The sequence below is a fragment of the Hippichthys cyanospilos genome, chromosome 13, assembly GCF_059441005.1.
Source record: "Hippichthys cyanospilos isolate Australia breed blue-spotted pipefish chromosome 13, RoL_Hcya_1.0, whole genome shotgun sequence".
Classification (NCBI taxonomy): domain Eukaryota; kingdom Metazoa; phylum Chordata; class Actinopteri; order Syngnathiformes; family Syngnathidae; genus Hippichthys; species Hippichthys cyanospilos.
The window spans coordinates 10518788-10531932 of NC_142381.1; the positions used below are offsets into that span (position 1 = coordinate 10518788).

At 38.8% G+C, this 13145-nt stretch overlaps 1 protein-coding gene across 2 annotated transcripts; it reads left to right on the plus strand.

Annotated features, from left to right (window-relative positions):
• The first annotated feature begins 296 nt into the window (after positions 1-296).
• Positions 297-11912, plus strand: anxa6 (annexin A6). 2 transcript variants are annotated; one of them, XM_088431381.1, is made up of 25 exons: positions 297-434; positions 973-1028; positions 2266-2350; positions 2434-2528; positions 3018-3131; positions 3207-3297; positions 3383-3462; positions 3562-3618; positions 3888-3981; positions 4583-4678; positions 5171-5229; positions 5347-5469; positions 5535-5593; positions 5760-5838; positions 6265-6346; positions 6439-6533; positions 6622-6735; positions 7266-7356; positions 7445-7524; positions 8292-8345; positions 8441-8534; positions 9102-9197; positions 9299-9357; positions 10067-10204; positions 11561-11912. In XM_088431381.1, the coding sequence occupies exons 2-25, from the start codon at positions 1026-1028 to the stop codon at positions 11618-11620; spliced, it is 1998 nt and encodes a 665-aa protein (XP_088287507.1). In that variant the 5' UTR covers positions 297-434; positions 973-1025; the 3' UTR covers positions 11621-11912. The 2 variants fall into 2 exon arrangements, with proteins under 2 accessions (XP_088287507.1, XP_088287508.1); XM_088431382.1 differs by having other exon boundaries at positions 10067-10189.
• Positions 11913-13145: the final 1233 nt, after the last annotated feature.

Genomic DNA, 13145 nt, shown 5'->3' on the forward strand with positions numbered 1-13145 from the left:
TTATGTTTGAAGCGTATCAAAAATGTTGGCTGCAAAGCAAAACATTTGAGAGACGATATGGCGTAAATGTTCGGATTCGAATCCACATCTACTGCAATAATGTTGTGATGTTTCTCTCACAATTTGGCTGTTAATTCTTATTTGACTCAAATGTTAACTCATTAGAAAAATCCGAACATTTTGTTGTAAAGTTCCTAAATAAACTGCATTGGATGCGTGCGCATTTGCGTAGCAACTGTGCGTAAGAAGATGCGCAGTTACGCGTAAAGTTGTCCGTAATGCGCGTGGGCGTTACGGGCGCGCGCACGTACGGGGAAGGCCGCTTGTGAGAGCGCCGCAGTCCTTGCGTCACACCAGAAGGGAGGACACGTAACGGTCCGCAAAGAAGAGCACGTCTGCACCATTTTCACCAGAAACTCCGTTCGTTTGAACAGGTAATATCTTTTGTTTGATCTACTTGTTATAAGGAAACATTCTCTCTGCCACTTCTTTATACATATGTCCAAACTGCTCTGGAATGACATCTGTGTAAAAATGGGATGTGAAACAACAAATCTCTCGCGCTTGCGTTTGACTTTGAAGTTTTAAAACTACTTTCTTGGAGCATGAAGATTGGGGTACAGGGAAGGGCGTGGCTTTCTATGCACAGTGGAGGCACAGACCCCTCGACTGCATTCTACTTCTATTTTTGGAAAGACACACTCATGTCTTAAACAAACAGTGCTGTGCATGAAAACTTATAGAGATTTCAGTCTTTTTTTCCAGTGATGTCAACGAGTTTATCTTATTTTCGCTGACTCTTTACAATCTACCCGTGTTCATACGAGTATATGAAAATGACAACATTTTCCTGTCTTGAAGTATCTTAAAGTCTCTGTTGTCATTTAGTTTTTAGTTTTCATGTTACAGATGTAGCAAAGTGGCAGCGAATGGCAGCATGATTGCATTGCGGTAATTTCGTTTTCTATGCAGGTCCCCGACTACTGACCCCTGCTCTGTGCAGTCACAGACGACCAAATTCAAAGATGGTAAGTGGCCCTTTGTCTCACATTGTGTCATTTTATCTTTATTTGGATCACACTGCTGGCATAATGGATTGTTTTTATGTATAAATGAAGGCGAGACTTCCATGTAAGGCCCACTTTTGAGGGGTTTATTCAATGTTGGTTGCTAGGGGCCTGTTTGGTGGCTCTGTTACTTTGAGAGTGAAGCTTTCCAGCTGCCGAGGGGAGTGACGGAGGGTGATGGTGAATGTGTAGCGGAAAGGGCATTTTGGCTGACTGCCCTTAAACGGCATTGCCTGCTGCATTGAACACTCCTGCAACCTATGATGACTTTGCACGTATCTTGACAACTTCAGTGGGTTCAAATCATGACCATGCGAGACAACTTTGATTGGTCCATACATGGATTTGTGGGTCAACGCTGAGCTGTATTCGTTACATTTGAAAAAGACCCTCACAGTGGAAGCTGCTTTGTGTGTAATCTGACTCCTTGCTGCACAGCCACTGTCCCACCCCTTCGTCCTTGCACCAGCAATGCACACAGACACACACGCGCATGGAAGTTCTCCCTGTGAACGGGGGGTCAGACTTGTGCTACGGTCCAGTCACGTATTCTTTTATAATAGTAAGGTAAAACAAAGGATAAGAAGAATAATCAAAAATAGAATAAAATAAATAGTGACCTTTGTCATGTGCCATTTTAGAATGTATTCTGTTTTAATGTGCCTGGTTCTTATTGGTTTGTTTCTTGATGAATCAATTTTTCTGCAGTTGTTAGGGTCCTTTTTTTTTTTTTGCTTTTTTATGCAATGTAGGTTTGATGCCTCCCAAGATTTAAGATCTAAATTCTCATTGACGCCTGGTCAGTTTCTAGTTTAGTTCCCAAGTCTGAATTACATTTTTTTCTATGAGTTTAGTTTCCAAGTCTAGTGTTCCAATACTAGTTCTATATTTTGATTCTCGCAGTAGTTACATTGGACTTCTATGTATGTAAAGGCTTACTACTTCTCAACTTCAGTGTCCTGTCTGATCCTTGTGAACCTGTGATGTCAGGTTTGGATGACAAGTGTCGAAACGGTGGCAACATTTTCAAATGTAATTGTTTAATTTTTTGGGGCTATTTGTTATTTAAATAATTAATTTAAAATACTTGTTAATCTTGTATCTTCCCTTAGATTCAAGTAAAGACTGATAAATTATTAAAAATGCAACATGATCATGAGCACAACGTGCATGAAATGGCCTGCCTATTTGTTTTCAGGTGTTCAGAGGCACAATAACAGATGCTCCCAACTTTAATCCCAACGCCGACGCCGAGGCGCTCTACAGCGCAATGAAAGGCATGGGTAAGTCTCTGAAACCTGCATGCATGATAATATGCAGTATTTTCCACAGTCTATGACTACTGTGTGTACAACATGCTCCCCAGGCAGTGACAAAGAAGCCATCTTGGATCTGATCACCTCTCGCAGCAATGCTCAGAGACAGGAAATTATTGCGGCATATAAGTGTACATTTGGCAAGGTACGTCAAATCTTTTACAGACAACTCACAATGTTGTCTGTAGTTATGTGTAAAACTTAAATTTGATCACATTTTATTTGACTTGATTTTATTGTTTATTTGAATGTGACGTTGCTCACGCTATCACGGTACTGCACTTGCGTATATTGGCAAAAGTTAGCATTAATTTAGTTGTTGAAGAGGTGTTATCGTCATGTTATCATCATGAAAAAAGGACCACCAACAAAATCATTTTATCATTGCCGTCGTTGACAAAAACAAACACTTGTTATGAATTAACAAAGAGCATTTTGACCAAAAAGAGCAAAAGAAAAAAAATCAACAATTGGATTTGTGCATTTACATTTCAGAGAAGGTCCATTTGAGGTTATACTATTTTTTAGGTTCATCCTGAATTTCCATTCGGAAGCTTTGTATTGTTTCACAAATTGTGTGTAGCGTTTGTGTATTTCAGAGTATCGTATTTAAGTGAGAACAGTTGTTTTATAGGATCTAATTGATGACCTGAAATATGAGCTGACTGGTAAATTTGAGCGTCTCATTGTGAGTCTGATGAGAACCCCGCCTTACCACGATGCCAAAGAAGTAAAAGATGCACTCAAAGTAAGATACTTCACCAACTCTTACGTCAGGTAAGGGACGTTCTATTTATCTTAAACTTGTTAACCCTGTCGTAAGGGAGCTGGAACCAACGAGAAGAGCTTGATCGAAATTCTGGCATCAAGAAATAACAAACAAATTCACGACATGGTTCAAGCATACAAAGATGGTAAGGCCTTGTATGTCTTTTTTCAACACACAACATTAATTGTATAAAAAAAAAAATCCACGATGATTTCTGCATGTTTTTCCAGCCTATGGGAGAAGCATGGAGGACGACGTGATAGCGGACACTTCAGGTCACTTTAAGAAGATGCTGGTTGTTTTACTTCAAGTTAGTTATTGATTGGTTTGAAGTACTCAAAGCATAAATCACCTGATGATCAGAGGTACGACTTTGTGGTTCCTGATGACCTTCTTGTCCTGGTTTCAGGGGACCAGAGAAGAGTCGGGAGTTGTGAATGCAGATCTGGTGGAGCAAGATGCCCAAGTGAGAATTTGAAGAACTAAAATAATGCACTGTTAAACAGGACATCAATAAAATGTATAACCCCCGAATTCAAATCAAATGCTAAAGTATTGGTACAGTATTCATATCCATAACTAAGAAAATGTTCGACATTCCGTTTAAATTGACAATTGAAATGCTTTTACACTTGACCTTTAAAGCTTGGGAACATGTAACTCTATTTATGAGTTTATCGTGGTGAAGTGTCATTGTAATGCTGCCCTCCCTTCTCTCACGTGTTTCAACAAAAGGACCTTTTTGCGGCTGGCGAAGAGCAGTGGGGCACAGACGAGGCCAAATTCATCATGATACTGGGAAACCGCAGTGTGACCCACCTCCGCATGGGTAAGTGAGTGCACACCAAGGGGAATTAACATGCACGTGTGGCATTTAGTCATTTCTAGTGTGCTCCCTACGAGTGTGATTGTGACTAAAATGTAAATTTCAGACTCTTGGACTTCACTGTGTACAGAGCAAGTCAAAACGTTTAGCAAGTAAGCAACTAAATGAAGTAGATAAATGAACTGTTTTTCATTTTGCCTTTATTTTGACGTAAACTTGAAAAATGAATCACGTTAACTCACAATTACAGTACTGAGATGAGAAAATTGCAGCTAGATTATTAAGCAGTTCAACATGCAATAGAAATGATTGTATATTAAGCATAGCAGTTTTTTCATACATTACAATTTGGGTATATACTGTAGTATTTCATCATCTCATTATACAACCCCAAATAGTGTATTGTACCCTTACAAATATCCTAGCATAAACTATGTTTGTATTTTATATGTTTACTTTATATATATTTTGTGACTGTACGTATATGCAAATCGGCTAAATAGTGAAAAGAAAAGGAAAAGCAATGAACAAGCATGTGCTGTTGCAATTATTCAAAGATAACTTACCTTCTAATATAATATCTAGCGTGTTCTTGTCTTTGTAGTTTTTGATGCATATGAGAAGATTGCAGAGAAATCAATTGAGCAAAGCATCAAGAGCGAATTGTCTGGAGACTTTGAGAGACTGATGCTTGCTGTCGGTAAGGCACTCATAATTTTTGTCTTTTGTCTTGTTATCAAAGGAAGACGCTTATAAGCGTGCCTTTGGTTCTGAGAAAGAAACAAACATATGGTTTGAAGAAAACCTGCATCCGAATGTGTTAATGGCTGGATGTAGTAAAGCAACCTTATAAAAGCCAGGGAAACATTTGTTGGGACAACATGCAAACAGTCATACTTAACAGCAGGGGGCAGCATTGTTGCACGGCATGGTTGGTTGTCTAGCGGCAATTCATCTCCCTCCCATTCAATGCAAATCCTTTTCTTGCTGTAGTTGGACGAATCTGAGGCAGTCTTGCATTCCTCCATTTTGCCAAAATTATTATCTGTAAAAGTCCTTCAATCCATTCGTAATGACTGATGAATCTGGAAAGTTATGCTGTCAACAGTGCTGTGTAATATCTCCACCCCTTGTTGTGGAGCTCCCAAAAATGTCATTTTGTGAAGAAATCTTCTTATGTTTTGTCTTCCAGTCCACTGCATTCGCAGTGTTCCCATGTTCTTTGCCAAACGTCTTTACAAGTCAATGAAGGTAATTATAACTACCTATAAATATCTGATAGTTATTGCAATTTAAATGCATTGTCAACTCTGCATTACTGCAAAAGTGAATTTGTCATTCCACATTAACCTGTTCCTTTTTTTCCAGGGTCTTGGAACAGATGACAACACACTAATAAGGATTATGATTTGTCGCTCTGAAATAGACATGCTAGACATCCGAGAATGTTTCAGGCTTGGTTATGAAAAGTCACTGTACAACATGATCAAGGTAACAGAAAAGCAGAAGAGCTTGTCTCTGATTGTCAATCCCTAAAATTTGCGTTCTGCAAACAGGACGACACATCAGGTGATTACAAGAGGACGCTCTTGAATTTATGTGGAGGTGATGATGAGTAAGTATAATTTCACTATAAGTGACATTTACAACCTGATGGGGGTGGTAAAGCCTAATAAAAAAGGAGGGCCATGGCAATATTTGAGCGCCATTTCTTTAAATCTAAGTGACAGACAAGTGAGCTGTGCTTAGTGTGCTGTGTTTTGTCGAACTGATCATTGCAGTCTAGCTGGAGAGTTCTTCCCTGAAGCAGCTCAGATAGCCTACAAGATGTGGGAAATAAGTTCCATGACCAAAGTCAAGGTTTGCCCCCCTTTGTGCGACAACTACAGCTGGCATTGCATGGTTTGCCTTTGGCGAGATATGCCAGCCTCACAGAGATCTCCGTAAAACAAATATAAATGCATGCCCTGTGAAAAAGTAGGCTGCAATAGTCAGCAAAATGGCTAACAAAATGGCTTTCGGGCAGTTTCATTAAATGCTGTGCCATGATCTTCTAACCTCAAACTGTCTTGTTTTGCCAAATTGTCAATGAGCTGATAAAGAATGTTGATTCCACCCACCACCAAATAGCTTGTGACCAACATGCGTGTATGTAAGACGTGATTGTGTGGATGCCAATTTAACACTTCTTTGTCAAGATAGCGAATTAACCCTTGTCTCGCCACCTATAATATGTGTTTATTAAGCTCAAATTTAATTAGCGCATTTTTACAATTCCTCTACCAGCTGAGGCCAACAGTTTTCCCATATCCCAACTTTGACCCTGCTGCTGATGCGCAGGCTTTAAGAAAAGCCATGAAAGGATTTGGTATGTACTGTAACCTTGCTTTGCTGTTGAAACGTTTAAAAAATATTTATATAGAATAACTAAAATGCCTGTACTGGCTTTGTGTCCTACAGGAACAGATGAAGATGCAATCATTGACATAGTTGCATGCAGAAGCAATGCACAGAGACAAGAAATCAGACAGACCTTCAAATCACTACTTGGGAGGGTAAGAGATGATTGCCTATGAACATATGAGATTTATTTTTTAAGCTTTGCCATTTAAACTGTGAGTATTTTGTGTGAACTCATTGCAGGATCTGATGAAGGATCTCAAGTCTGAACTCTCAAAGAACTTGGAGAGACTGATCATTGGTCTCATGTTAACCCCAGCTGAGTTTGATGCCAAAATGATGAGGAAAGCTATAGAGGTGAACATGTAAATTTATGTAATTGCACAACGACGCCAAGTGACAATGCCCTGGGTTTGTGAGGACTCATTAGATATTTGATTACCTATAATCCCATCATATGTTACATTGCCCGAAACTGTTGATTCTGATAGGCCTTTAGCAGATTACATTGACAGGACAGTATATAGGCAGAAATCTGATAGAAAAACTAATCTGACATCCACAATCTATTGAATAATTTTTCATTAAAGAAATATTACATGTAGATTGTAAATGTAGCTCAGAATTTTAGAACATCAGTCAATACAAAACAGTAAGTACCATGAAATCACACTAGGGAGCAGCATAAACTAAAATGGTTGCCAAAATTTGTCATTCTTAAGAAAATAGTGTCCCATTTTCAGAGTGCATAAATTTTTCCTGTCACAGTTTGACCTAATGACACCACTCGTCAATTAGGCCAAATGTTCACGTAACAGACTGCCTTCACACTGTCATATCCGACAAGATATATTGTCCATTGTGAGTGTTTATGGGCATTTCCACAGGGTGCTGGCACAGATGAACATGCGCTGATTGAGATCCTGGTCACCAGGAACAATGAGCAAATACAAGCCATGAATGCTGCCTATCAGGAAGGTGAGTTGTTGGCAATAGGACTGACATGTCTTTGTTTTGCGTTTGTTTCAAATGACGTAATCACTAAATTCGCACCTGAACTTTACAGCCTATAAGCAATCTTTAGAGGCAGCTATTCAGTCTGATACATCGGGACATTTCTGCCAGATCCTTGTTTCTCTTGTGCAGGTAACGTTGAATGAATGTCCTCTCACTAGAGTCTTATCTTTACAGTATATGTGTTGCATTACTATAGAAACACAAAACAATGTGATTGAAGCACTATTCCATTTTCCAAAAAAACTATTTCACTTCCAGTAGTGGCCATATATTGTAAAGATTAAGTTTTACTGGGCTAGCAATGAGTAAGTTACCTCATTCACTGCCATTGACAGCTGTATAAGTCAAAAATCTTTTTTTTTTTTGTCATCAGCCAATCATAGCACACACATAAACGACCTACGGACAATTTAGACGCTTAGAGTGACCTAAGTCATTGACTACATGGTTTTTAAAAATGTGGAAGGAAGCCGGGGAGAACATGCAAACTCCACACAGGAAGGCCAGGGCCCAGATTGAGAGATACATGCTTATCGCTAGAGAAAAAAGATTTCACAATGTCAAAAAGCCCAAGTAAACCACATTCACACCCTGGGCGATATGCAAATTAGAGCTGTGAGAAGGTTTGGCATAACAAAAGCGAAATCTGATTAGTACGTGGTATGATTTTCCAGCAACATCATGACATTTCCATGATGCAACAACACCATCTTAACTAAATTCCAAAATATTTTTAACCTTTTTACTGTATGTTAAGAGAACCAGTAGGCATAATAGGTCAATCATCCTGAATGACAGATTTGTTCTTTCTGGCAAAAAGCCCATGTTGCAAATATCTTTTGTGTTGCAAAAGAGTATTGTGTGATTACACAATTATTGTTTCTCACCTTGCTTAGGGTGCAAGAGAGGATGGCCCTGCAGATTATGAAAGAGCGAATACAGATGCTCAGGCGAGTAAAAGTTTCATACATACTGTAAGAGATCTAGAAAGGAACAATGTGTAATGTTGATGATTTATACCTTCTCCTTGGCTTCTGGTTAACAGGAACTTGCTGATGCATGTAATGCTGATTCTGATGAGAGAGTCATGAAATTTATGAGTATTCTGTGCACCAGGAGTTTTGCTCATCTTAGGAAAGGTAATCTGCAACAATAAAATTAAAATTTGCTATTTAGTCCACTGATTGTTAACCTTATGCCCCTGTGAAATATTTTTTTCAGCCAGGTAGCCCTTGACCAGCGCAAAGCAATTTTGAAAGTGGCAAAAAAGACTTAAAACAGTGATGTGCAATTTGTGTCTGATTGAGTCAATTTCGGAATTACTTTGTAGTCTCTTATCGTGGCATATTTTATTTGTGAATTCAGAAGATAGAGAGTTTAACATCATCTGTTTTATTTCTGGCTCCTCCGCTAGAAAATTGCATCATAGACAATGTTAATCTGTTTAACGCTTACCAAAACAAAGGCCATTTAGCAATAAGTTATTTCATGTTCCAATTGACTTATTCTTGATTTGAAAAGAAAAATGTACTGTTCCAGTTAAAAATCATTCTATTAAATTCGCAAATACCAGTGGAAACCCTGTTAAACTCATATAACCCGTGGTGTGCTTTCACATATTCCATAGTATGCTCATACATCCATATGAGAACCACTACTCACTGTAATCAAGTTATTAAACAAGTGCAAATGAATGCTCTTTTTAGTTTTCCAGGAGTTTGTCCGGTTCTCCAACAAGGACATTGAACAGATCATCAAGAAGGAAATGTCAGGAGATGTGAAAAATGCCTTTTATGCCATAGGTAATTATACGTTGAAATGAATAGCAACAAACTGGTCAGGGCTTTACGGGAACGCCCCTATTTGGAACCTCACCTCAATTTGCTTTCTCTTTCCGTTGCAGTCCGTAGTGTGAAGAACCAGCCTTCTTATTTTGCTGATCGGTTATACAAGGCCATGAAGGTATGCGCAGTACATTGAAATCAAACGTAATGATTAAAAAAAAAAATCTTAGTTGGTGCTCCATGTTAGAGCTATACTTTATGGGCATAAAAGAATATATGGTGCGTGGTTAGCCGCAAATTTTCAAATTTTCCCTTTCTGGGAGGATTAATTTTTCGAGTTCATCCCAAAGGTGAAGTTGAGGTCAGATCTCTCCGTTTTTTGTTTTGCACCAAACTCATGAAAGCATGTCTTTATCAGCCTTGAATCGTGCACTAGGGCGCAGTTGTACTGAAACAGGGAAGAGTATTGTAAAAGATGAAAATAGGGTTTATTGAGGGAAAGCTGAGAGGTCTAATTCTAAGGTATTTATGTCGATGGTCAAAAACCAACATTGAATGGACCTTGATCTTAAAACTGCTACCCAGAAACCCCACCAACCACCCTGAGCCCTTCTGAGCAGGCGCGTCGCAATGTGGAAAAGTCTGGTGTGGTCTGATGAGTCCATATTTAAAATTATTTTGGGAAGTCATGGATATCACATACTTTGTTCAAAAGAAGAAAAGTTATGTATTTTGTCATGGTAGTGTATTTGATTCAATGAAGGTTCAAAAGGATTCACAATATATTCTATTTTTAATCAAGTTTTACTTCTCAACTTCACTGGAATTGGGTAATTTGTTCTTATAATCAAAGTGCATAACTGTTCTGTGGTATTTTTTGTGCGCAGGGTCTCGGCACAGATGACAGAGCGTTGATCCGCATCATGGTGTCCCGTAGTGAGATTGACCTTTTCAACATTCGTAAAGAATTCAAAGAAACACAGGACACCTCACTGCATGAATTCATCAAGGTAGAGACGATGATCGTAAGTCTGCGTCGATGTCCACTAACACGGCCACCTGTTTTTTTTTTGTCCTTGTCCATTTGTTCTGCATGTCGCATCGTGTGAGAATATGTCGCAGTCGTCTTCTGCTAAGGCAATGCGGCCGCGGTAACCTATAGCTTCCTTGCGGTGGACTGTGGGTCTGTGGCTTCTGCACAGCTGTTCAGGAATTTCCCTTCTATGCTCAACTTCCTTTCTCTATCTGTTGCGTGATTGGCTGATGGCTCTACAGACACGAAGTACCCAGGAACAAATCTATAATAACTTCCACATGAAATGACTATTAGTTCAATGCAACAAAAAACATGACCTCATTGTTTTCGCAAAAATGTTTTTCCAATCATGAAACATTCACTATATTCTGCAATATATAAAGTCCAAGTGTGAGGATTAATGTTGTGTGGCAACAATGAGGGCCATACTGACATATTGCAGTGATTGCAATATGTCTGTATGGCCCTCATTGTTTAGCTCCACTTCACTTCACTTCTCTGCCATTGACGGCTTTGGATGTAAAAGATCCATTTTTTATTGGGCTTGTATTCATAGCCGTTGATAGCTATATAAATTGAAAAATAGTTTTGACTGGGGTTGCAGTGAATGAGTTACGATAATTGGTTAGACTTAATAGATGGGAGTTTGGTTGGATTGGTTGGACAAAACACTTAGGTCCTGCTATTCTGTTAAAATAGCTACACCTCTACTATTTATCACTTCATTCACTGCCATTGATGGCTATAGATGTCAAAATATGCGCTTGTGGCAATTTTCCACCAAAAACTTTATCTAGGGAAAAGTGATTCCCCAGGGGGACTCTGAGTAACCCCAAGCCTCCAGGGAAGGGGTCATCAATCTTGGAGACTGAAGTCCAAAATTATTTGCCTCTTTGCTGCAACACACTTGATTCAAATGAGCAGGATTGTAATACACCTTCTGCAGACTTTATGATATAATTGAGAATAACTGATTGATGATATAACGCAGATATAGTTCTGCAGATTATCTGATTGTTTGAATCAGCTATGTTGCAGTAGACACACAAAACATAGTCACATGGTGTGACTATTTGTTCAACCACATTATCTCAGTTCATTATTACTTCCCCTCAGTAAAATATTTTACAAGTTAAATGTTGTACACAAACAAAATCATTTCTATTGCCCTTATGTTTTATATCACAAAGACCCTTTAACACATTCATAACTCAATTTCTTGACTGTTCTTGGTGCACTTTACTGCATGTTCTCCATTCTGAATGCAGTGAAAGTTTTGTCTGTGTGCAAGTATGATAAGATGGATAATTTTGATGGATTTTAATATTTGCCTTTATGTGCTCAGGGTGACACTTCAGGAGATTATCGCAAAACCCTGCTGGTGCTGTGTGGAGGGGAGGATTGAAGATGACAAATTTTCAAAAGCCACATTGTTGAGGCCCACCACCAACAGGCCCCATCACGTCACTGTCAAAATGTGGTAGTCAATATCTGGCATCAGCAAACTAAATTGTTGCTTACTCGTCTGCCAAAGCTCTTTGAAAGACATCTTCCGGTCCCATAGAAGATCCTTTGTTAAGACATGACATTTCCTCCTTTTTTTAAAACCATAGTACAACCGTGCTTCCCAACACATAAAATCAATGCAATCAATCATTGTCTTTATACAGAATTAATAAAACCAGTATTCACTTGTGTCCTCCATTTTCATTGCACATATACAGTTGAATGTTTTCAAATCTCTCTTAACGGTGTATTCCATTTTCACCACATCCTGTCTGAACAAAGGAGAAGTGTTGCGATTTGCATGTTCATTAATTTACGATGTTGATACTGGCACAATGACAGCATAAGAAGCAGAACGAGCTAATTCTGCAGGAGGAAACTCCCTCTAAGTCAATACCTCTTAATAGTTTTGTTATGTGTTGCCAAATGTTTATGAAAGTAGGAGTTTAGGTATGCAATATTTCAAGTAGGCTCAGAAGAGGCCATTAAAAACATCAAACTAGTAGGAGGTGTTGATAATAGGTACTGCAATTTTATGAGGCATGGATCTTGACACTCTTCAAAGACAAAATAGGCCTGGTGTTGGAAACAACATATTTGCAATTGTAGTACTGAACATGTGGTGTGTGTGCAGCTGCTGCTGCAGGCTTTCTTTGTTAAAAAGAGGAAAAGAAAAAAAAAAGTAGTGTTGCGAGGAAATCCCCTGCAGAAAGCCAAAATCCAAGGCGAAGAAAAAAACTGCAGCTAGTTGCACGTCCCAGCCTGTTTATCCCATTCAATATGTGACTACAAAACAAGTCTCTTATGCTTATCAGAAGAATCGTTTTTTTCTTAAATTGGACAGAATTTCTTGAATTGCCTTATTTGATTTTATAACTCCACTATTTTGTTTTGATGAATGTGCAAGACATTTGAATGAAAAAAGAAGTGTCAAAATAACAGATTACTGTAATTGACATCAGTTAAGTACAGTCATAGTTAAAGCGTTGATTTCAATAGCATTAATCACATTTTTAGTCTCTAATGCTATGCTCCCTGGAGGCTGATTATGCACCAGGCCTCTTGTTTGTGCTTGAATTTTTGGGGGTAGGAAAACAAAGGTCAATCACACCTTGGAGTGGACGCTGATTGGCTGTCATTGTGTCTCTTTGTTTGGCATAAACTGACAGGCTTCCGTTGTGGGGGAGAGGGTAAGTTCAAGGGTAAAAGGAAGACATGAAAATGGAAAAGCATGTGAAGGTAGTCAATCCAAAGACTGCTGAATTTTACTTTAAAAATGTCGGCCAATTTTCTAAAGATTTGAGTGATATATGTTCTTTGTAAGACGGACCTTGCGTACCATAGATGCAGGTCATGTTTAGCCTGACACATAAATGAAAAGCTTGCAGCTGCAAAAGCAATCACAGTTAATCATAGCAACAAAG

What these genes read in the sequence shown, in the direction of transcription:
- anxa6 (XM_088431381.1), top strand. An exon ending in GGTTCAAGCATACAAAGATG is followed by an intron (nt 3,298 to 3,382) that starts GTAAGGCCTTGT and finishes ATGTTTTTCCAG; the next exon opens with CCTATGGGAGAAGCATGGAG. An exon ending in AAATGCCTTTTATGCCATAG is followed by an intron (nt 9,198 to 9,298) that starts GTAATTATACGT and finishes TTTCCGTTGCAG; the next exon opens with TCCGTAGTGTGAAGAACCAG.